This window comes from Anopheles arabiensis, chromosome 2 (assembly GCF_016920715.1).
Source record: "Anopheles arabiensis isolate DONGOLA chromosome 2, AaraD3, whole genome shotgun sequence".
Classification (NCBI taxonomy): domain Eukaryota; kingdom Metazoa; phylum Arthropoda; class Insecta; order Diptera; family Culicidae; genus Anopheles; species Anopheles arabiensis.
This window is the reverse complement of record NC_053517.1, coordinates 111,607,980-111,630,823: the sequence shown is the minus strand read 5'-3', so window position 1 is coordinate 111,630,823 and position 22,844 is coordinate 111,607,980. Positions and strand designations below refer to the sequence as shown.

At 46.9% G+C, this 22,844-nt stretch overlaps 4 protein-coding genes across 8 annotated transcripts; 1 reads left to right on the top strand and 3 right to left on the bottom strand.

Annotated features, from left to right (window-relative positions):
• Positions 1-1,392: 1,392 nt before the first annotated feature.
• Positions 1,393-6,268, bottom strand: LOC120894629 (cell division cycle protein 27 homolog). The gene is made up of 5 exons (XM_040297340.1): positions 6,066-6,268; positions 5,487-5,847; positions 5,108-5,183; positions 4,891-5,038; positions 1,393-4,823 (listed from the first exon to the last, which is right to left on the bottom strand). The coding sequence occupies exons 2-5, from the start codon at positions 5,508-5,510 to the stop codon at positions 1,946-1,948; spliced, it is 3,126 nt and encodes a 1,041-aa protein (XP_040153274.1). The 5' UTR covers positions 5,511-5,847; positions 6,066-6,268; the 3' UTR covers positions 1,393-1,945.
• A 317-nt stretch (positions 6,269-6,585) lies between these two features.
• On the bottom strand, positions 6,586-8,348 carry LOC120895822 (nuclear receptor coactivator 5). Its single transcript, XM_040299491.1, has 2 exons — positions 7,739-8,348; positions 6,586-7,654 (listed from the first exon to the last, which is right to left on the bottom strand). Exons 1-2 carry the CDS (start codon positions 8,227-8,229, stop codon positions 6,856-6,858), a joined length of 1,290 nt encoding a protein of 429 aa, XP_040155425.1. The 5' UTR covers positions 8,230-8,348; the 3' UTR covers positions 6,586-6,855.
• Positions 8,349-8,392: 44 nt separating this feature from the next.
• LOC120895820 lies at positions 8,393-16,150 on the top strand. 3 transcript variants are annotated; one of them, XM_040299486.1, is made up of 6 exons: positions 8,397-8,696; positions 8,975-9,193; positions 9,297-10,890; positions 10,960-12,865; positions 12,951-13,091; positions 15,215-16,150. In XM_040299486.1, the coding sequence occupies exons 1-6, from the start codon at positions 8,689-8,691 to the stop codon at positions 15,568-15,570; spliced, it is 4,224 nt and encodes a 1,407-aa protein (XP_040155420.1). In that variant the 5' UTR covers positions 8,397-8,688; the 3' UTR covers positions 15,571-16,150. The 3 variants fall into 3 exon arrangements, with proteins under 3 accessions (XP_040155418.1, XP_040155420.1, XP_040155419.1); XM_040299485.1 differs by having other exon boundaries at positions 8,398-8,696; positions 12,951-13,097; XM_040299484.1 differs by having other exon boundaries at positions 8,393-8,696; positions 12,951-15,332.
• A 190-nt stretch (positions 16,151-16,340) lies between these two features.
• On the bottom strand, positions 16,341-22,841 carry LOC120895821 (oxysterol-binding protein-related protein 2). 3 transcript variants are annotated; one of them, XM_040299487.1, is made up of 7 exons: positions 21,749-22,551; positions 20,383-20,783; positions 18,868-18,990; positions 18,239-18,793; positions 17,921-18,146; positions 17,496-17,845; positions 16,341-17,432 (listed from the first exon to the last, which is right to left on the bottom strand). In XM_040299487.1, exons 2-7 carry the CDS (start codon positions 20,430-20,432, stop codon positions 17,327-17,329), a joined length of 1,410 nt encoding a protein of 469 aa, XP_040155421.1. In that variant the 5' UTR covers positions 20,433-20,783; positions 21,749-22,551; the 3' UTR covers positions 16,341-17,326. The 3 variants fall into 3 exon arrangements, with proteins under 3 accessions (XP_040155421.1, XP_040155422.1, XP_040155423.1); XM_040299488.1 differs by lacking the exons at positions 20,383-20,783; positions 21,749-22,551 and adding an exon at positions 22,584-22,841; XM_040299489.1 differs by lacking the exon at positions 20,383-20,783.
• Between the last annotated feature and the right edge of the window lie 3 nt (positions 22,842-22,844).

Here is a 22,844-nt window from a genome sequence, read left to right as displayed (position 1 = left end):
ACGTCCGTCGCTTCATCTTATCTTCCCTTCGGTGCAAACTTATGCAAAAAGGCGTTTCAAAATCACGTTCTCTCCCAGTACGGCCCCGAACCGTGCTATCCCTGTGTACCTGTTTCCCGATCTCGTCAGCGTCTCCTACCTTTCGTCAATGGAATGGAATGGTGGAGGTGCTTCCTTGAGATCGAGGCAGCTTCTTGGGAGGGTTTTTAAAAGATAGCTACGGTGGAAATCGTGGGAACAGGTCGTAAAAGTAACCTTTTTACGGCTCACCGTCACCGGTATATCTACCCGCCGACAACAAACAGGGACAGTGCAGGCAAACAAAAGGCCCTCAGGCCGCCCCTCCGAACAATCCCTTGGCTGTTGCAGGAGCAGGCAATGCATTTATAAGCTGTGCTGTGCTCGACTCACCCCATCAAACCGCCATGATGGCTATGACCTTGCATGACCGGGGGATCCTGTTCTGCCTTTTTCAATCACTTCATTCCGCACACCGAAAGCTTGGAAGGCTTCGGACCCGGCTTGGTCTCTCTGTTCTGCTTTGCGCGCTCCTTCGCATGTTTCCGCGCGGCCTGGGGAGGCGAAGTTGTTAACTTTCTTATGTGTTCAACATCTTCGTGGCTTCACACTTGCTTGTTCTTCATTGCTGCTGCTGCTGCTGCTCCCTCGGCGACGCACACGTGCAGATCATAAAGCCTCGCCTACTATGAGGCCCATTAAAGAGCCCGTCGTCTCCTGAATGATTTTCTTGATCTTTCTTTTCGGATGCTTTATCGCTAAATGTTTTCCCACTGCGCTGCTGCTCAAACACCACTTCCATCCGTCCGGCTGAAGTTGAAGATTCTTTTACGTTTTTTTTTGTTGCCCTTCTGCCTTGGGCACAGACACTGCTGAAAGAAAGTTTTTGGCTGTCGGCACAACAAGTTCAAGAAATTCTCAGGTGCGCATAGCTCGACGATGCATAACGGTTGTGTATTGCTTTTCCCTTTTTCCCTTTTTTTCTGCCTTGATTGCTAGTTGGAACTTGCCGTGAAGGTTCGTTTTTTCCCATACTTTCAAGCGCTGCTAGTGCTGTTGTTTTCTGTTACAATATTTACATAATGAATGTGATTCGGGAATGCATATCCTGTTTAGACGCTTGCAAAGGTCCACCTTAAGAACACTCTGTTTATTCAACTATCGTTTGTAAGCATCAACCATCCAGCCGAGAAGCGGTTATGAATGTTTGGCATCTTAGTTGCGATAGGCAAAGTAAATATACAATGAACAGATAAACGTAAAGTGTATCGGTAACATCATATCATCACTTACCTAGCGCGTTGCGCTGCACTGCACTAAAAACGCACACATCATCGCATGTCATCTAAATTAAAGGCACGAAACCGATCCGAGTCCGTGGTACGGTGTGTGTGTTTGTATGCTCTGCTGTTTCCTGTTCTTTATTCTTTTTTTGTTTGGTGGGTTTCCATAAAATGAATTTGCAATAAACTGCTACTTATGCATAAATGGAATAACAAAAAGACGCAATTATAAACGATTAAATCTTACACATGATTAGATGAACCATTGATTACTAAGAGAAACACAGATTCCAATGACAGACCAGTAGTAGTAGTAAAGGAGGGGAAAAAGGTATATAGAGAAGAGACGAGAGAATTGTATCATTTACCAAGATTAATATTCTACATTTGATCACACGCATTTTGTGAAGGTGGAGGGGGAAGGTAGGTAGGGAGGAGAGGGCCGGCAGCTTAAGCTTATGACTGACTGCGCTCGAAAGGCGTTACCGACGGCGGGCAACGACGGCCGACGCGACTGAGAGGACAGGACAGCGTATATGCGCGTGTGAGTGTGTGTGTGTGTGTGGGGGGGATTTTGTTGTTTTCTTTTTGTTGTAACGCGCTCACAAAGTCGCTACGCCACATCATCACACACGCTCATGTACCTAATAGCTGTCACTATCGTAAAAATTGTTTGCTATTATGTCTAGTGACTCATTTCGCATACTGACTGCGGCAGTCGAGTCGTCGCTAGAGCCATGCTCGAACCCCAGCAAGTAGTCCGGATCGATACTACTGCTGCCCGCTTCCGGGTCCAGGCTGACAACGCTGCCAATTTTGTCTTCCACGTCGCCCCCGTCACCGTGCGCCGCACTGCCACTTCCCGCGGCACCACCGTTGGTCGAGTCGCCCCCCGTCCTGCTTGATTCGCCGGCGCCACCGCCGCTGCCGCCGCCGCCACTACCATCGATGCTGCTGCTACCGTCACCATCCTGCGTCCGAATGATGGAGTCAAAGTTGTCCTTGATCTGATTGTTTGCCCCCTTCGAGCCGAGATCCGTGGCCCAGCTAAGGTGCATCAGTGCCAGATCGACGTTGCCCAGCTTTTTGTGAATTTTGCCCATCAGATAGTACACCATCGCTTCCTTTGGCACGATCTGCTTCAGCTCTTCCAGCTCTTTGAGCGCTTCGTGGTAGCGTCCCATCATGAAGAACATCGACCCGCGCTGGAACTTGCACTGCGGATTCTTCGGATCGATTGCGATGGCCGCGTTCAGCGTCCTGATGGCCTGGTCGGTCTTGCGCAGGAAGAACTGCATCACGGCTATGTGCACCATGATGACCGAATTGCGCGGATTGATCTGCAGTGCTCGGCGATAGTGCAGCTCGGCCAGCTCGTGCCGTTCCTGCTTGCAGAATACTGTACCAATGCCGAACCAGGCATTGTAATGGCGCGGGTCGTGCAGCACAGCCAACCGGTACATCGAGAGCGCCTTGTCCAGCTCCTCGGTCATGACCAGCTCGTGTCCGAGCAGGGCATAGCTGTATGCAAACTCTTCGTCAACCTGTATTGCACGGAAGAAGAACTTGATCGCCGTTTCGTGCTCCTTGTGCGCGGAGAAACAGTTGCCCGCCACGCACCACGTTATCGGCGAGGTTTTGTCCTGCGCCATCAGATCCTGCGCCAGCGAGGACAGCACTACATCCTTTTGCAGATGCCACAGATCGGTGCTGTAGATTTCCATGTACTGCAGCCGGTACGGTTCGCGCTCGTGGATGTCGTGGAAAATCTGGACTGCCGACTCGTAGTCGCGCATTTCGTGGTAGGCCAGCGCTATCATGCTCTTCACCCAGCTACTCTCGTAGTGATGCAATGGAACGTTGGAAAAGTGCTCAATCGCTTTCTCGCATTCGTAGTTTTGTAATCGCAGATACCCGTGCCCTAGCTCGCGCAGAAGCGTCATCAGCCCATCGGCGCTTTGTTTCTTCAGCTGCAGCACCTGCGCTGCCATCTTCTGGGCGCTGTTGATGCTGTTGTTCAGCAAGACCTTCTCGTTTAGCAGTGGCGAGGTGCTATCGTCAACCGTGGATGTGATGGTTTCGATCTTTTCCTTCACCGGTGCATCACCACCAGCACCGCACACCGAGGACTTCTTCTCCGGGATGTTTTCCATCAGTGTTGTGACGCTGCTGTTGATTGTCTTCGAAATGCGCTGTTTCGTTCGCCGGGGCGGTGACCGTGGCGCCACGAATTTGTTGTTCAATTGTGGACTTTTGGCGTTCTCTTTGACTGAGTTGCTGTTGCTAAATAGACGCGAGCTGCGCCGCACATTCTGGCCCTGCTGTAGCGCACCGCCGGTCGTGTTGGGTGTGCGCGGTGTAGTGGTCAGTTGATTTCCTGTTTGGCTGAATACGATCGGTTTGGTGTTGGTGCTCTGTTGCTGCAGCAGCTGTATAGCTGCTTGCTGAGGATGGTGCGGCGACTCGTGCTTGCGGTTGATGATGTTGCCCATCGTGCCCAAATTGTTGTGGTGATGACGGCGCATCTTTTTGTTGCTGCTTAACAGCGCTATCTTCCGGTTGGGAGCCACGGCGAGCGGATCGCCTAACGTACCGTCCCCTATCAAGCCTTGGCTTTGCTGCTGCTGCTGCTGCTGCTGCTGTTGCTGCGGCGTTTGTTGCATGCCAGTGGCGAATTGCATAAACTGAGAGCCTTGCTGCTGTATCAGTGCCGTTGGGCCCGTCTGCCCCACCGGTGTGCCCATTTGCACCAGCTGCGGGGAAGGTGTCATGAGAAACGCTATCGGTTCGTTGGGTGTGTGTATGATCGGTAGCACCCCGAAACTGGGCGTCGTAGGGCTTATCGTGGTGAGATACTTAAACTGCTGCTTTCGGAATGGTGTATTGTGTTCCGTGAATACATGTGTTGGCGTCTGATCGCCCGCGCTCAGATTGGCCCCGCCAACGCGTATCGATCCGACCGAATTGTTAATGTACGAGTAGTTCAGGTTCTGTTGCGCGGGAACGTACGGTGCATTGCCAAGCCCCATCCCTGGCGGTGCTCCAGGCGGATGGTGATTGTTCGGTGTGTTAACGTTTTGCGTAAAGCACTGATCAACCGGCGTTGACGGATTATCAATGTTGGCGCCTAGTTGATCCGAGCTATCGTTGCCGCCTGCCGCCGGATCCAACACTGGCCCGCTAGTATGCACACCCGCGCCGCCAAACCACACGATGGAGTTGTAGTGATGTGCCTGGCTTGTTTGGAAGATATCAGTGCTAGTCAGCTGAAATACGCTATCGGGGTCCGGCTTCTCGCCCCGGCTACATAAATCTGCGAACGATTGCCACAGGAAGGGGTTCAGCTTGACAGCTCTCCGACTGGCATCGTTCGCGAGCTTGGCTCGTTCAGTCTTTAGGCATATTTTTGAAACCAGCTCCAACGCGAAGCATGCAATATCACCAAACTCCTTCACAATCTCATCCAAATGCCTTTGCCTGAGGTGATCGTCGTTTATCAAGGCGTTTTCCGCTTCCGAGTATCTGCAACGGGAGGAAGATGATAATCGACATTAGCAAGCGAACATTACGCGCGGCAATGAGTAATTACTTTTTTAAATCAAAGGCGCATTTTGAAAGAAGGAAGCGGCACTGCGTGGAACGTACGCTTTTCTTCGAAAGCAACCAATGGGCCAAATGTTTTTGTCCCGATCGATAGTAACATGTTGCCAGCAGGAAAATACTCTCCTCAGACTCCACTGCAATGGAAAAGAATGGAATGTTATCATGTTCAGTGCCATTCAGTCGCTGTACAAATGTATACTCACCTTCAGCGCAGAGCCTTTCGGCAAGAAACGTGGCATCTTGATAGTGGTAATGGTTCAGGCAGTGCCATATTGCGGCCTGAAATAAGAAAACAACGAACGAATAATGACAACGATGTTTGTTTGTTGTGCAAATATCAGTATTGCGTGTCCAATTATGCTATCGATTGTGAGAGCCTTGCAAAACTTTACTACACTATGGGGGCCACAACAGATATCGATTAGTCCAAACTTATGACGCCGTTCAGCGGGCCGAACAGGGTTATGTATTGCGCGCTCTGCTATTAATAACGAATGATTGATTTTTCACGGAGCGACCGTTCGTTTTGTAATTACTGGGTTTTTTGAGACTTTAATCAATCGTCAGCTATGACAAATTTACCTGCACAGGTTCTTGAACGATCATCACAATTTCACTTTTCTCACTGCTTCTTTCAAGTTCCGTGGGGCTCGTTCAATGTCCGTGGGGTAAGGCTGGATGTTCCTGGTATGCACGAGTATCACACGCCCAGCTTCTTTGGTCTCAAGCCTGTTTCATAGATGTAGCAATAGTAATAGCAGTACCGTCTTGTGTACTGTGCCTAGCACGGCTCTCGGAACATTGCATCCAATGCAGCACTTGCTTGCCTAGACTGGGGTTTCCCGTTTTTGGCCCGTTCCTGTTCCCAGTCCCTGTCTAATCCGGATCCCTGTCTTTTGGATTCGGTCCACTCTTGACGACTTCCTTAGGATGCAGGGGCAAGCTGTGAACGAGCATCGGAAGGGTAAGAGAAAACAAAACAACCGAAAGGCAGTGTTATTAGTGTGTTTCGTTCGTGCGTCTGCAGTTCAATGACGTTCGTACAGCGCTGTAACCAGATTACAACGTCCTTCTGATTATGCTTTTTTTGTAAGCAAACTTTTCATTGAACTCCAAACTGTTCTTCTTATTTTTCCTGTTTGTTGCTTGCTACTCACTCACCAGATAATGCATGTTATTTTCTATTGTTACGCATGGTTGCCACGCTCGCCCGAGCAGAAACACTTAAGCTATGGTGCACTGATAGCCGATATCTATTTGGATAGTATATTTATTTACATTGGCCTTTGATTTGCACTAAAAATGTGTAATTTTTCTCTTCTAGGAAGTAAAACCTCCTCTCGCTTGCCTTTTCGATATCTGTCAAACGTGAAATGACAGCTGGGATGTGCTATGTTTTTCTGGCTCATTGATTCAAATTTGTACGTTTTGGATGTTTTGTTTTATAGTTGATAAGCTACAAAACAAAAGTTAAATAAAACATTTAATTTTTTTATCTGTACGGTGTACGAAAACATACAATGAAAGCAATATTGTGAGCAAAAATTGTATTCCATAAAAAATAAATCGTTCGATGTTTTCGATGACTTGGGTAGGTATACACACCGTCAATTCCATGTTCAATCGAAAATATGCGTATGCGTAGCCCGAGGTAGTTGGCAATAAAATATTCATGAATGAATTGGTGCTTATGCAACTTTAATTAGCATATACAATTTTTATTCACGATCAAATGTTGCTGTTTTAATAAAAGTATTAGACGGATCCACAAAGCTGGACAGAACAGCTTTGCTTAACTATTGCGCGACTATTTCTGTGGGCCCGCCGCTGCGAATAATTGAAGAGAAAACGTTTTATTCTTTAACGTTCATTCCTTGCGATTCGTGCAGACAGGCATTATAATTGCAGGTATTATTATAATTTAAATGTTTAAAATAGGTTATAATGCTTATTACATCTTGTATCCCACGTTAACGTTTGAAAACAACTGACTTTGCAACAGTGAGTCTAGCGCTCGCTGTACCTTGGGGTCATGCAACAGTGTGGACGTTGGCATGGTGTTCGTACTCGGCTTGGTTTCGACTGAAGCTACAGGCTTCGCAACACCTAAAATCGATGGTTTGTTCATGATGTCTAAAATTTTCCTCTGCAGTTCTCGCTCCGTTTCCTGTTTGCTTTTTACCGGAGCAGCGGAAACTATCGGTGGTATTAGGGAGCTTGCGGTCGTACTATCCACATCCTCTCCCAGTTCCAGCCGGATCTGCGTCTCTTTGCGTTCGTTCAGATATTTGATTAGCCTTTCGTATTGCAGCACGGTCAGGGAGCGATTTGCGGCCAACAGGTTGATCATGTTCTGAATCGCTTCTGGGTGTTTTTCTTGCCTTTGCTCAAGATCTGTGTGCAGTTGTGCTGGCTGAGGTTGTGGCTGAACTGCTGGAGCCACACGGTGGTAAGCAGATCGGCTATGGGGCGCAAGCTCCTGCCTTCGCTTATCGTCGAAGTTCTTCACGATGAACCCTATAGCATCATCCGTGGGCATGTTGCGGTGCTCCGCCGGTATACCGTACAGCACATTTACGGTAATGCTGTTGCGTTCTTGATTCTCTGGAGTGATGACAATGCAGTAGTATGTACCCTGAGATGCTCTGTTTGCAAGTACCTTGCCAATCGGCACGTCATTGTTGGGAAACAGTAGATCTACGCTCAAACCCGCCCGCTTCAGACGAGCTTCAATACCTTCCGCATATGGGCTATAATGAAAGAGACAATTGTGTTAGGCAACGGCAACTCTGGCAATAGTAATTGTGGGTAGTTTCTGTTGTGTGATTGCTTACGTTAGCTCCTTGTTCACCACTATGATTTCACAATCATTGCTTTCTATTCCTCGATGTGGTGCCTGCCCGATCGGGGTCTCCGGATACACGCTACTTAAATCGGCAACACTGTATTGCTGTGGATGGTATCCACGTTTGAGCGGATGGATCGGATCCACGGGCGAACGGTCGCGGGCAGCGGCACCCGACGCGTTTGACTTGGCATTCGAAGCTGCTGTACTACCCCGAGGTAGCAATCCCTTCTTTGCGCGATTGTCGTTGGCCACCTTTACCATCAGTTTTCGACCGTTGAACAGCTTGCCGTTCATCGCCTTGATGGCAGCAGAAGCTGCCTTTTCGGAATGAAACTGTATGAACCCGAATCCGCGCAGAAGCGTCAAGTCTTGGTACGGCTGAAAATCTTTGAACAACTCTTCGAACTCCTCCACTTTCGCTTGTTCTCCCAATCCGCCAACGTACACTCTGGAATTGACCGGAGGAATATTTGCCATAACGTACACCGTGTAAATATTTGTCTGGGACGCAGGAGGACAACAATATCCGCTTTAATTTTGCTGTAGCAGAAGAAAAACAATGGCGACAAACAAAGGCAAATCGATTTTGTAGATAAACAACAAACTGTCAACAAGACAGATGACAGCTCACATCAACGAGAAAATTGAATTGTTTATGGAGGAACTTGAAATTGGCGCTAAAATTTGTTTGTAAAGCAATTGAAGCAAGTTATTTTTCGTTTTAGTTGTGAAATAAGCACTGTTACTGTCGAAAACCGCTTTCATTCATCTATTGGAGCGATCCAGCGTGCAGAAAGTGTAATTTCACAGCAATTCGGCGTCCATATTTGTTAATTGCTATGAGCAAACCGTGCAACCGGAAGCCTCTGCGAATAGTGTAGCTGTTGCAGCGCCATTCGTGTGTGTTGTTTTGATGTTCATTGAAGCTTTTTCAAAATGGATAGGTGAGTGAAAACAGAATGCAGCTGGAAATTATGCATACGTCGTTACCCGCTTCCGATGCAAAGTGCATCGTTGCACAGTACATGCGCAATGGTGTTGCGATGAGACCTATCGATTTTCGATTTCACATCAACTGTCATTGTTGGTGGTCCTCTCGCTGATGTTGTTCTGGTTTGGCCAAAACCTCTCACGGCACTAGAAAACCATTTACGAGCGAGCACCGTTTTTCCTACGAAAATGTAACGAGATACAGCGTTAACGTAATTTCTACTCGAAACAGTTGCAGCAGCTATCGAACGGAAGACAGCGGCAAAGATGTGCAGCTCGAGCAGCCAAAATGCAGCAAAAGAAGAGGGAAGCAGCTCCTGAACGTAAACTGTTGTACTACTAGCAAAAAGCAATCCGCATTCCGTCGGTGCCGTCCAGGTGATGGATTTAGTGGCACCAAATCATCTCATCTTAAGCCATATAATGCATTCACCCCGTTAAGCGAGCTAAGGTGAGGGCGGACTAAAAGATCGATGGTTTTTGGGTGGGTTAATTGTCCATTTTCTTCACGGTCGTATTAACGTAGGCGTGTGTGCGTTTTTTTTTTGTTACAGACAACAAATCTCCATCCTCGTCCCAGGACAGAGCAGTTTGTGCAACTCGTTCGAAGCAAACCAAAGCTTTCCGGGCATCGGCAGAAGGTGCATCCGGTACGGTGGGCCTCTTACTCGAGCTGCTTTCGTAAGTGCAATAAACTCGCCCGTACGGTTGAGCTGGGACTCGATGGCAAACATGGACCGGGTGCGAGTGGACGGTTCTAATGGAGTCCGATTCACGGCCTTCCGTCCGAAGGGAGGATGCTTCCCGCATGGTGTACCCTCACCGTACAACAACTCGTACATTGCATCGGCGTCGGAATCGATTGGCCGGCTGCCAAAGAGTGATATCAATCCAAACAAGGCGGTCTTCACGATCGACTCGAAAACATCCCGTATACTGATCGTCAATCGCAATGCTTGCGAGCTGCTCGGATACAACTCGAAAGAGCTGTGTGAGATGGAGTTTACCAGCCTGCTGTTTAACAAAAGCAAGATGCACGTGTCTGCTTTAGCGGAGGGCCAGTTGAACAGTGAAGATGGGACGGTGATAATCCTGAGCGGAAAAGTGGTCGAGCTGTGCACAAAGTACGACAAAAACGTGGCAGTTTCGCTTTGGGTTAGGCAAATCGACACCGAAGGCCAGAGATGTCTAGCGGTGGCGGAGCCGGTAGAGAGGAGGGTGGCCCAGCTGGTGGTCGATCAAAACGGTTACATTGTATCTGGTGACAATGAAGCGCTGATACTGTTCCAGCTGGATTCGGTGGAGAAATTTGGAGGAATGGATGTAGCGCTGCTGATACCGGCCATTCAACTTCCAGACCCGGACACAAGCCTCATAGCGAAGCATATCAGAAAGCAGAAGGCTACGGGCAAGACGCAGGACGGAGTATCGTTTCCACTGTGTTTACTGATATCCCACCACGAAACTGGCACCGATACGACGGACAGTGGGGTGTCGAATCCAAACGCACTGCTATACCTGATCACAATCTGGGTGTACACAAACCTGTCGGGGCTGCTGGTGATCGATGAGAATTCGGTAATAGAATCGTGCAATCATCACTTTTCTATGCTGATGTTTGGCATCCCACAGAGCAAGACCATTGGGGAGCACATAACGAAGCTGATTCCCAACTTTGGCCAAGAGACCGATTGCTTGACCAGAAGTCGTAACGCAACGCTGTCGTCCCTAGACAACGACGAGTCGGAAACGGAAACTGATCACGTGGAGCTGGAAAACAGCAAGGAAGGATTCCTGTCCGGCGCTCTGAATGACATACGAACATCGCAGTGCGATGCGACCGTCAGTCCTGTGAAGGAGCCGCGCAAGGTTTGCTTAGATTTTACGAACGCCTCGCATCCCGGTAAACGATCATTCAACAGTTCGGTTGCTGTAATGAATACGCTACCAGTGGCAGGGTCGATGGCCGATGGATCACGCATCGATCAGGCACCCGTCGCAAGCGGCAGTGAAAACGCTACAGACGAGCCGGGAAATCAGTTCAGCATTGTGGTAATGTCGGAAAATGCCTACTACGTAGAGGATAATAGCGAGAACAATCGAAATTTTGCAAACGTTTCGAACGCACAAAACAACCATGCCTTAAAGGTAAGCAGCATTGCAGGGAAGGTATCATCAGCATTGATGAATGACAAATCGATCTTCTTATTGTTTCAGCCGTGCACCACTTCCGCATTTGCGTCGACCCCAGCAGCATCAGCAGCGGCAGCAGTAGTAACAGCTGCTACGGGAGCCACACCACCATCAACAGCAACTGCAACAGTATCGAGCAATTCATCTGCGCTAGTAGCAGGAGATAAAGAGGTAGTGAATAAGTGTAGCAGTGTCTTAGTATCGGAAGATTATGCAAATTTGCCGGAAAGCGATTTGCTCACGCCAGTCAACGAAAACTCACTATGTATGAATTTATTGAACTCGAAGAATGTGTCCATCAACGAAACCAAAAGCCCACTGTACACTTCGGAAGACATAAATGTGGCACTGCTGAAGGACAGCACACCGGCTAGCGCCCCACCGGTGATGGTAACGCCTCGGTTCATAAAGCCGTACGAGCTTGCCAAGGGGGGAGCAGGATCGCTAGTCACGTCCACGCCGGATCAGCACAAACGTCACTCGGCTGGCGGCATCGCCGACATTATCCGACAGATGGGAAATGCGGGCAAGCGACTGTCGTACGTCGATGGGAAGTATAGAGGAGAAGCGATACATTACGACGGGAATGTGATTGACATAATCTACACGATCTCGAGCCAGATGCTTCCCTGCGGCCGGAAGGTGTACTGCATTTGGATAAGTCGCGATCCAGAATCGTCCTACAACAATCTGGAGGAGGCGAATGTTACGCTTACGTTTAATAGCATTACCAGCACGATTGATAATTCGCTTGGCCAACCGAGCAAGATCGCGAATGCGACAGCGGCGGCCGTTACTGTTAGCCAGAGCAGACCGAACTCCGTGTCGTTGGTGTCGCAATGCGAGGAGGAGCAGGTCTTTGGAGAGTACAACAAACACTACACAACGATTAAGCAGATCGGTAAAGGTGCGTACGGGTACGTGAAGCTTAGCTACCGCAATACCGACCGCCTGTTGGTGATATCGAAGTTCATTCTGAAGGAGAAGCTGTGCTCCAATTTCATGATAACCACGGAGGATAGAAAGGAGATCCCGATGGAGATTTATCTGCTGACGCACGTGAAGCATCCCAACATCGTGACCGTGTTCGACGTGTTTGAAAACGAAAAGTTCTTCCAGCTCGTCATGGAAGTGCACGGTTCGGGGATGGACTTGTTCGAGTTTATCGACCGACGGCCGGCAATGACCGAGAAGCTTGGCTGCTACATTTTCCGTCAAATTGCCAACGCCGTCGATTACCTGCACTCACTGAACATTCTGCATCGCGACATCAAAGACGAAAACATCATCATAGATCAGCATTTCCATGTGAAGCTGATCGACTTCGGGTCGGCCACCTTCATGCAGGAAGGCAAGCTGTTTTCCACCTTCTACGGCACCACGGAGTACTGCAGTCCCGAGGTGTTGGCCGGGAACAAGTACGCCGGACCGGAGCTGGAAATGTGGTCCCTGGGCGTAACGCTGTATGTGCTGATGTTTTTCGAAAATCCCTTCCTGGACATCGAGGAAACGCTAAAGTCGGAACTGATCATACCGCAGGAGATCAGTCCCGAGCTGGAGTACGTGTTGCTGTCCCTGCTGGACAAGAACCCCAAAACGCGCATCACGATGAAGCAACTGATCTGCACGGAGTGGTTGACGCAAGAAATTAACCCAAGCGCATTCAACTTTGCCCACATAGTGCCCTGTGAACCGTACGAAGTGAACCCGGAAAAGTACTTCAACGGCCAGATATACTCGAGTCAAACCGGTCTGTCCACCTCACCGCATAGCTTATCGTTGGTGGATGATGAGGATGAAGGCGACGATGAGGAGGAGGACGAGCCGCATGCTCACATAGACGATTCGTTTGTTGATCCGGATGAATTGCAGGACGATGACATTTGTCCATTGACGCACGACGACGAAAAGCTGCCAGAAAGATCATACGGTATGCAAATGTGACCGGTAGAAGTCATGTCTGCGGTGGGTTGAGCGCTTGATACTGATACCACATGTTTCTGTCTTCCTTCTAGAACTGTACAGTGGACGCGAAACGCATGCTGCTGGAACGATATTGGCCAAAGGAATTCAGAATCTCTCCCTACAGGAACCTTCGACATGCAACAATCACAGCAGTACAATCGATACCACCGCGGCAGTGTCTGGCGTTATAGGTACAGGTAATTCAAACGCTTGCTACGCGTACGCAGAACACACCGTTCCTGTCGTTGTGTCGTATTTTGGTGGTGGGTCTCAGTCTAATCCTTCCCTCGTAAATATGTCCCCGGCCGACTGTGGTGGTGCTGGTGGTGCAGATGGAAGTGGTAACATTGAGTCGAATGCTATATCCATTTCCACGGCCGCCAGCAGCAGCAGCAGCAGCAGTATCATTCCCGTTCAATGTGTTTCCGAATGTGTGTACAAGCCCAGTACGTTTGAGTGTGATGTCGTTGAACGTGCAGCCTCCCTCGGTGCAACAGATGCCGAAAGCATCCCAAGAGTCGGCTCTGTCTCGACGGCCATCGTAAACAGCCCTTCGCTTTTGCCCCTACAAACAATCGCCTGCGAGGAGTCCGCTAGACAAGCGTACAGACGCAGCAATCGGCAGTCTATGTGTGACTCGAGCTGTTCTACTACGCCATCGCTCGCATTGCCGCCCTCTTCCTCGGTGCTGATGTGCACCATGATGCCCTACTCAGTGCTAAATAGTGGCGACAGTTGCTGCAGCAGTGTTACCACCATGAGCAGCTGCTGTAGCTTTGAGGAGCATCATTTGCATTTCCATTATCCGGACGACAGCACGGCTAGCAGCAGTGCCGCCGACACGCCAACCAACTGTTGTTCGCAGGAGTTGCCTCAAACGCAAATTTGTACAAAATCGGTGCTTCCAAAGAAGGGCACCTATGACAATGCGAGCGCCAATTTGCTACTGCTGGACGCACGGCACTATGCAGCCTCTTCCTCTTCCACCAGTCCTTGCAGTTCGCTGACCTCGTCCAAGTCGGAGAACAACATATTCGATGGCAATTTCGCCACGTTTAGCTCGATCTATGATGTTGTCAGCATGGACAGTGTTACCGATGCGGCCAATATGACGGCACCCGAGCTTTCGGTAATGCTTCCATTCCACGGCTGTGCCATTACTGATCTTTCACGGCCTCCTCCACCTCCGCCGGCGGCCGCCGCACTGCACGATGTGGTGAACGTCGGTGAGATCGTGCCGGGCCGTTGGCGTGTGGAGAAAAAATAGTCTGAATAATTAATCTAAATTTCCACCTCGTGCGTGCGCACACGAACACACACACACACACTCTCTCACACAAACACTAACACACACACACAGCCGGGTGGAACTTTAGTTAACTTTTGTACGCAAAACTTAGTGCGCATCTACTTTGGTAGTGTACTCCAAGCAACTGCAGTTGTGCGATTGATGTCCTGCGAATCTGTGATCTGTTTTTTTATCGACACGACATTAGCTGCACCCCATCATCATCCACCCTGTATACGTCCTGCATACGTAGCTTAAGGCGGGTAGGTGAGAAGTTGAGAGCAAAGCATTTTTGAGAATTCTTTTTGCTACAAAACTCTGATTAGCTTTTTTGATCACAAAGTGTTTGTTGAGCAACTATTGTCCGAAGAGCCGAAGAGATTGCTTCGTTAACTAACGCACGCACAGAAAGTGTAGGAATCCTGCTGAAACACTGATCCCAATACAATTCTACGCAAACAGCAGCTAAGCGCAACTCGTCCAGTAAAAGAACAAATAGTCATTGTAGTTAAGCAAACAGCAAACAAAAATAGTAACAAAATGATGACATTTAATGAAAATACTCAACTAATATATCTACTTTGCACATCGTTGTCAATAGGCGCATAGGGGAGAAAGCTGCACAGGAACTGTTTTTTTGTAGAATAGCACTGTAATGGATCGATCGAGCGCGCAAAACACCTTAAAAAGCTCCTTATTTTCGAGTTTTCCTGTGTTCCCGTCATGTTGCATAGTCTCATTTTATATTGTATGTGCGGTGAAATTTGTTTTTTCTTCTTATATTTGTCTCTTTTGTAAGTAGATTTTCCATTGTTTCTATATTCTATCTATGTGTTGAATACAAATGTGTACATATGTTGCCTTTTGTTCTGTTCGTTGCTATCTATTATCCCCGTAATAGTGGACAATTTCGGGTTCTGTTTCTGTTTTGTATTGTGTTTCATCTTCGCTATCGTAATGGCGATCTTCTTTGTGTGGCGAATTGTGATAAAGAAAAAGAGATTGTTTCAATTGTTGTCAACTCAGATCTGGCCAAGCAAGCGCGTGGAAAGAAGGGACAGCTACGGGCCGAAATGCAGCAACGGTCCGGACATCATGCGCTGCTGGGCATGGGCACGGATGCACTTACCGCGATCGATCAAGTGCCAACGTCCACCAATCGTACGAAATGCGTTGATGGGATGGTGATGAGCTACGGCGTAAAGCAAACGAAACTGCAGCAATACTACTGTAAAGAGGAGCCGATGCATAATTATGAACAGGTAGTGGCAATGGTGCCTCAGATCAAGCTGGAGGCGGTAGGAAAGGAAGATGAGAACGATCTCTTGATCGACACGGATTATGATAATGATACCTTCGAAGAGGACATCGATGATCGTTAACGAATGCTTTTTATGCGCAATAGTAGCTAACGACACAGGTTGCAAGTACAAGGGCCTTTTCTATCAATGCTTGTGAATAGTCATTTAGAGGAAGAAGGGGAGCAGTAGTAGAAGAAGAGTAGAGTGTTATTATCGGTACTATTTCATTTTTGGCACAATCATACAGTTCGCATAGTCGCGCGTAAAGAGGCGCCATTCAGAAGTGAAACCAATTCAACAGTAAAGCAACAAATAATCATAATCACAATGATAGTCAAGCAAACCCATGCTGTGGTGTAGCAAGTAAATTAGCACAATTGCTGTGGCCGTGGTGTTATAGAGAAATAGGGGGCGCGTCTGCAATACAAATAGAACACGCTGTTTCTACTCTTATCTTTTTAACCGTCGCTGAAAACATGTCCTACGTTACATAGAAGAGAAATAATTTAATACCGTTGTTACAAGCCTCTGAGGAGGGAGGAGAAGAAAGGTAAAGAGATGTATAAAAGATATTCAAAAAAAAAAAAAGAATGTTATTCCAATTGTGTCGCGCACTACAAATTGTAAATAAGAAAACCAGAAACATTTTTGCAAAGCTCTACATCGATTGGTGAGTGTTTCGCTCTGTTTTACATTCGATTATTAACTGTTGGTCGAGTAGGGAGGGAATGAGTAAGTAAACAAATCAGAATATACATTTCTGAATGGTAGTTAAACATATGTAGTGCATGAATCCTGTTTTCACAATAGTTTCGTAGAGCACAGCAATATAGTATTATTAAAAATACTTGTTTTTGGTTGTTGCAGCGACTATGTAGCTTTTATTAACCATATATGTTGTAACATGTCCCAACGTAGCTGAGAGATACATTTACATTTCTAGTAATAGATACGCTGTAGTAACTTTGCGTTACATTTCCTTTCTGTTGTTATAGACACCTCAACAAATTATGCTATATTAAATAGGGGCGGGCTTCTGCTACGGTTTGATACACTGTATTGTAAGACTTCTACATATTTATATCCATCTCTTCTACTGATGAAGCATTTGCTCGTTCATTGATGCGATGCAGCGCTGCTGTATAACGCGACTACAGAAAGTAACGACCAGTTCGTTTTTTGTTTTCATTCTAAAGGAATCGCAAAAACGCATGTAATGCCTAATACTGCTTGCCTGCCTGCTGTTGGCTGTGTGAAGCCAGTTTCTGTGCAATATGTTGTCATTAATTGACCCAATCCTTTCTATTGTCCCTTTCCCATGTTGCTTTAGAGTATGTGTTTGTGTTGCTTGTTTGTGAATGTGTGGTTAAATGGTCGTAAAATGAGACTCCAAAATTGCTGCGCCACTCGTACATCTTACAATCTAAAATTATATTGTCCCAAGTGTTTCCGTATTTGGTTCCCGGAAATGTGTACCATGTTTCCTGCATGTTTCGTGTTTTGCTCTATTCATATTCATCATTTTGGTTGTGGACTGGAAATGGAGGACCGCTGTGTATAGTGTTGGTAGCAAAAATAGCATTAAACTCGTGTTCCTGTTCACATAATTCCATTACATCAATTCAATTACTTAGTGTCCCTTAGCGTCGGGGAAATCTGGGAAAAAGTAAGTCCGCCTTATGTTAGGAAGAAGCAAACGAAAGTTCTCGCAGGAAAGATCTGCATTCCTGCGTGTAAGGATGGTACACTGAGTAGTAAATAGTAGTAACGGTAGCATTTCACTTCAACGGGTCATTTGTGTTATGTCTGTCTGTCCACGGTACGTTTGGAAGAGCATTTAAAATATATCCAGCTCCAGATTGTCATCGTTACGCTCCCAGTAACCGCCCTTGTAGATCCAATCCTCTTGCTTGGTGTGTGGATTGGTTTCCTGTTTGAACCATCTGCAAAAAAGGGGAAACAGGACGTTAACAGGACGACTTCATTGTCGGCTGGGTGACACCTACCGGGGAAAGATTACCAGCTCCTCCTGGCCTTTTTTGCTTTTCTTGCGGGTTTCGCGCTGTTTCTCTTCGAGCCGCGTTTTCTCCGCTGCCGCGCCATCCAGATCGCCCTGCTCGAGCTTTCGTATGTCGGGCCGGAGGCGCGAATCGGTCGGGCACAGGGCACGGGGCTGCTTCATGTGATCCTCCAGCTGGTTCAGGGACATGGCAAAGTTGGTAAATTGGTAGTACTCGGCCGTGTTGGCAGGGCGTGATTCGGCCTCCCACAGGGCAACGGAGTTTGGAATGTCGATCGAATAAGTAGAATCGCTCTTGGGAATGTCACCCTCTGACGGTTCCGGTGGATCATCGGGCTGCAGAAGAAAGAAAAACGATCGATTACGAACACGATATAAACTATGCCGGTCATTGGTCGTCCGCTAGCTTACCTCCTGTATGGAAAGGCTTTTGAAGGAGCTCATTTTCAAGCTGTTAAGCTTGGACAACACCTTGCGTGGTGTATTTCCAGGCGATTCGTTGGGACTTTTGCTGCGATCGTCCGCGTTGCGCTTAAACTTGTGCGCATTTTCCTTGACGTATTCCTCGTAGGATGCGTAGTCGGTGCATTTAATAAACTCGGTCCATTTTCCGTAAAGGAAATGTGTTTTGCGTTTGCTGCAAGGGTACGGCAATGGGGGAAAAATCCGTAAATCTCATCTCGCACACGCAATCGTGCGCACGGACGGGCCTCAGCCCTCATTACTTACTTTCTGTCCGTGATGTAGCCCTCGACGCGGTGCAAATCTTTGTTGTTCCACCCGGAAGGTTTAAAGTTGAGGGTGGCCTTCATGCCATGCTGATGGCTTACCACCTCCATCATTCCGTACTGCTCGATCCACAGCTTGCCCACGATCACGTTGTGCACGCAGCAGTTGACATTGCTCCACGAGTACGCCTCGTTGAGTTTGGGAAACTCGACCGTCACAGTGCCCTTGGGCTGTATCTCGACGCTTTTGCCCCAAAACTTGAGCTTCGGATGAATGGATCCGTGGAACCGGAAGCTGTCCGAATCGGCATGGAATGCGGATATTGGCGGGTGATGTGACACCTGCTCACATATGATCCGAAAATCGGGGCGCGTGAGCTCGTACGTTTCGCCCAGCAGCGGATTGAAGGGCTTCCCGAGACGCTCCCAGTTGGAGGCCAACGCTGAAACGGCAAATGCGGAAACGTACTTCAACCGCTCCAGCGGAGTCGCCTGTTCCGATGCAACGCGCAGCAGCTTGGCGTACTCCATGTACTCGGTCATACGCTGCAGAAAACTGTAGAAAAGAATGGTGTGAATCGTGAAAGTGTGATCATGTCGCCGATCATGATGATGTTCAATCGATCCTACCTGAGCGGCTCGTTAAATACAACCGGCATTGTGATTTTGCTTAGCTCCTTGCCGATGCAATTCTTCAGTACTGACCAGATGTTGAAATCATTCCGCGAGAACATAGGAACCGGAAGCGATGTTCTGAAAGCACATGATAACGGGCATTGCTATACTCTCTTTCTATATTCCGTCTTGCTGCTACCACGTGCTACCGCGGGTCCTGCGCTTTCATTTGCATAGTATTTGGTGCGTAATAATGTGAGAGTGTGTGTAGTGCGAAGACATAGTATATATTGTTGATAGTGAAATGGTGTTTTATTAGTACATCTTGAAAAATTGATTTATTAACAAATGTTGGATATAGTTATTAGGAGGCCCGATATTTGTGACTCTGGCTAACTTTCCATGCTGCTTGTTGCTCTACAAAACATACAAATCGGCAAACAACCGGTCGGTGGGGGCTATATATTTCCTTTAACATGCGTATGTAGTACATTAGCTGTTGGATTTTAATCTATACAATGCATGGCTTGCTGTGACGATGTTTCAGCGCTCTGCTTTTTGTCTATAGTAGTACGTTTGCTGTGTAGCGAGGTGTTGTAGTTTCCCTGGCATATTGCACCAATTGATCGCGTGTCGTTTTAACTACAGACGTGTCGTTTTACTACAAGAACAAGTTTCAATGGCCATCGGCAATACAAAATTAAGCTCATCCAGCAAATTGGGCTAGTGCGCTAAGGGTATACGGGTATACTGCCATATATGAAACAATCGAAATGGAATCTAATAACACACAGAATGACAACAATAGTAATTACATCAAATAGATAACACAAAATAGTACTAGGTATATAGTATGTAAGGAAAGCACAGACACAGCATATGTATGTATATGATTTTGAACACACAGGATTCATGAGGGAGCGTTACTGGTGGTAGTAAATGGAATTGGACAGCCGGACAGACAGACGGACGGACGGACACCAGTAGGCCAGGATGGTGAAACATTGAAAACAAAAGGGCAGGCATGTACATACATCTATGTACACTTTATTGAAGAAGCACATAAACAAACCGTAACGAACTGGGCGAGCTAGGGGGAAGGATAGTGAAGTGAGCGTGCTTTTCTTTGGCATATGTGTGTTGTTTTCTTCTTCCTCTTCTTTTTCGGTGTATGGGTGGTGCTTTCGTTAGTTAGTTGGGGGGTGTTGGGTGAGGTGTATAGTTAAAAACAAGGCCTGGCACACGCACACACATTCACTCTGCTGTATTATTTGGGAGTAAAACGTGAGGTAATCGCAAAGAGTTTGGTATAAGGCTATATAAATTGTGGAACTATTTACGAGTAGAATGGTTTATTTTGTTATTGTTGTTGGTTTTGTAGTTTGGGGGAGTTAGTTTAGTATCGAGGACATATTATCGTGTGGTTTAAAAAGAGAGAGATAGCTTATGCAGCTAAAATTGGTTGCAAGCTAGTCGTAAAAAAACGTTACATTATACAAGCAATTGCTATAATCATTACGTCATATTTACCTGAGATTGTCACACTGGCCATTCTTTTCATTTACAACTTTCTCTGCCATACTAGCAGCTGAGCGGTTTGTTTTGGTTTTGGTATATTCACCAGGTATTAATGAATGGATTCAAAAAGCCAGCAAATTATGTTTAAAAAGTCTGTGACCATATAAAGGGGTCTGTTTTTCACAAAATCGGCCCAACCGTCCAACAACCCACACACACACGCCTCGTTTTCCTGCTACTTTAGCTCCTTATAATGAACCTTTTGGCGGTGCGCGCGGGCTTCTTGTACTCGACTCTCTTGGTAGAGCTTGCTTTTTTTACTTTCGGTCTTGAGATTCGTTCTTATCTCCGTGTTTCGATGCTTCTAGTCCAATTCACGCATTCATTTGGTCACTTATCGGTTCCATGCAAAACTAAAACAAAGAATAGGTCAAATTATTTGCTCATTTAATGCCTTCGCTTGGGTTTTAATTGCTTTAATTGTGAATCTTCTAAATGCAATCCATAGTTTTACAATTGCAAAATTGTGAAAGCAATATAAAAAAAAAATCAAATCAAATATTGTTCTTTGTGTACAGGGTTAAAACAAAACAAAATCAGCTAGATTTGTGTCGGTATAGACCCGCCGCGGGCTGGACGAAATAATGTGGTTCCCCTTGTTTGGTGGTAATAAAAACTTAAAAATATACTGAGGTGCTGAAGCATATTGTGTTTTGCCATCACATCGTGTAACATCGTGCAGCATAGTTGTTTGTTATGCACACACTGCTGCAGAGATGCACAGGCAGGGAGGGCAGTTATCGAACAAAATATGTGTTTGACGACCTTGACTATTTTGGTGTGTTTGTGTGCAGCAACTAGGTGGCAGCATGTTGCATGTTCGTAAGCATGTCCCTTTCCTTGAGTACAATGGTGTGCGCTGATGTGATATGAGGGTTTTTTTTAGTTTAGAGCGGGAGACGTCAGCACGCGGTGGCGCTTACACACAGTTATAGCGTGCATAGTCCGCCTTGCCGATTAGGGTTACGAGATAGTGAGACATACAGAACACGACGATACAATCATAAGAGAAGAGGATACATGAAGAGACAGTTGGTGAATTGGTAGAGGAGAGTTGCAGAGCGATACAAATGAAGGAAAGAGGACACAGATGATGCACACTCACACATCTAGACGACAAGGTAGAGAGATATGGATGGAGATGCCCGTACTGGCATATCATTAGCGCTACATATGTCCTGTGCTGTAGGCTATTCGAGTGTGATGCATGGGACAAACGGGGAGGAGGTTCTGGTGTTGATGTCGTCAGATCAATCAAATGGTTAGAAAACGCGACAAGAAAACAAGTGACAGTGTATTGCAGTATTGCTGCACTTACAGTAGCCTCACGTTAGCATACTATTTGGGGTGTTTGGTTTGGGTGTCACACAAACGAGAGTCCTCGACTATTTAACTAATCACTTAAACGATGGTGTCGTATCACATGATTCATATGTTGGCTTTTACGTTGTTTTCTTTTCAATTCATAATCAGAAATCACTTGCTACGACCAAAGTTCTCTCTCACTGTTCGTCCCGTGTTGTTTCCCCGCATCTAATTGCCGACTTTGGCGAACACTAGGGCCAGAATAATACCACAACGATGTTCACATTTAGTTGTGACACCACACATGCCAACACACACACACACACTCCCAATCACTATCACACGAGAAGGATGTTTCAATGCAATCAGTGACGAATGGTCACACTGTGAAGAATGCTGGCGAAAAGGGTGTACTACTATGTGCTAGATGAAGATGATGATGTATGAAAGCTAAATCTTCCGTTTATCCTTTCCGAGGAGAGTCTAGCACCGCGCGTGTGGTGTGTGAGTGGTTGAGTTTAGGACGTAAGCAAAAACTGGGCCTTTGGAGGTTTTGTGTGCGAGAGAAGGAGAGTGTGGTGTAATAACAACGCATGCGCTATTGCAGTATGGAAATTGCTCTCTTTCGCCCTATGATCGATCAAAAGTCCTGCGAACAAGTGGCCATCGAACTGTGCATCACACGCCCTAACTTCTAGAGCAAATTGAATCCCATTGTTAGGTAGCTAGGCTATGCTTTTCCACTGATTCAGAATCTTGGTCACAGATATGATGCTACATCGAGGAAGCTGCTGTATGAATTATGAGCATTATGCTACTATTTGTTGTTGTGTCTTCTGTGAATTCACCTTTGACCACTTCATGTTGCCGATGGAGGGCCGCAGTTCACTTTTCGAAAAGCGTTACACACTTTGTGTGTCCTTCCCTCGATGTTCCGAGTATGTAAAGGCGGGCAACCGTCGTTGAATTCTGTAGCAAAAGATGAAATTTCAGGTGCACTTAAGAACAGATTCAAGCCTAAAGTCACTGTGCTTTTCGCAAGATTTGTTTTCTACTGGAAGAGGACTACCGCAAAGACCGAGCGCGGTATTTAGAATGAGCAGTGAGTT

Excerpts from the sequence above, each read along its gene's own strand:
- LOC120894629 (XM_040297340.1), bottom strand. The coding sequence starts at position 5,510 with ATGATCGTTCAAGAACCTGTGCAG. Across the intron at positions 5,184-5,486 it reads TCGTTCAAGAACCTGTGCAG|GCCGCAATATGGCACTGCCT; the intron begins GTAAATTTGTCA and ends TTCTTATTTCAG. Across the intron at positions 5,039-5,107 it reads CGAAAGGCTCTGCGCTGAAG|TGGAGTCTGAGGAGAGTATT; the intron begins GTGAGTATACAT and ends TTTCCATTGCAG.
- LOC120895822 (XM_040299491.1), bottom strand. The coding sequence starts at position 8,229 with ATGGCAAATATTCCTCCGGTCAATTCCAGAGTGTACGTTGGCGGATTG. Across the intron at positions 7,655-7,738 it reads GTGGTGAACAAGGAGCTAAC|CCCATATGCGGAAGGTATTG; the intron begins GTAAGCAATCAC and ends CTTTCATTATAG.
- LOC120895820 (XM_040299484.1), top strand. Across the intron at positions 9,194-9,296 it reads ACCCCGTTAAGCGAGCTAAG|ACAACAAATCTCCATCCTCG; the intron begins GTGAGGGCGGAC and ends TTTTTGTTACAG. Across the intron at positions 10,891-10,959 it reads AAAACAACCATGCCTTAAAG|CCGTGCACCACTTCCGCATT; the intron begins GTAAGCAGCATT and ends TTATTGTTTCAG.
- LOC120895821 (XM_040299487.1), bottom strand. The coding sequence starts at position 20,432 with ATGGCAGAGAAAGTTGTAAATGAAAAGAATGGCCAGTGTGACAATCTC. Across the intron at positions 18,794-18,867 it reads GTATTTAACGAGCCGCTCAG|TTTTCTGCAGCGTATGACCG; the intron begins GTAGGATCGATT and ends TCTTTTCTACAG. Across the intron at positions 17,846-17,920 it reads AAAGCCTTTCCATACAGGAG|CCCGATGATCCACCGGAACC; the intron begins GTAAGCTAGCGG and ends TTTCTTCTGCAG.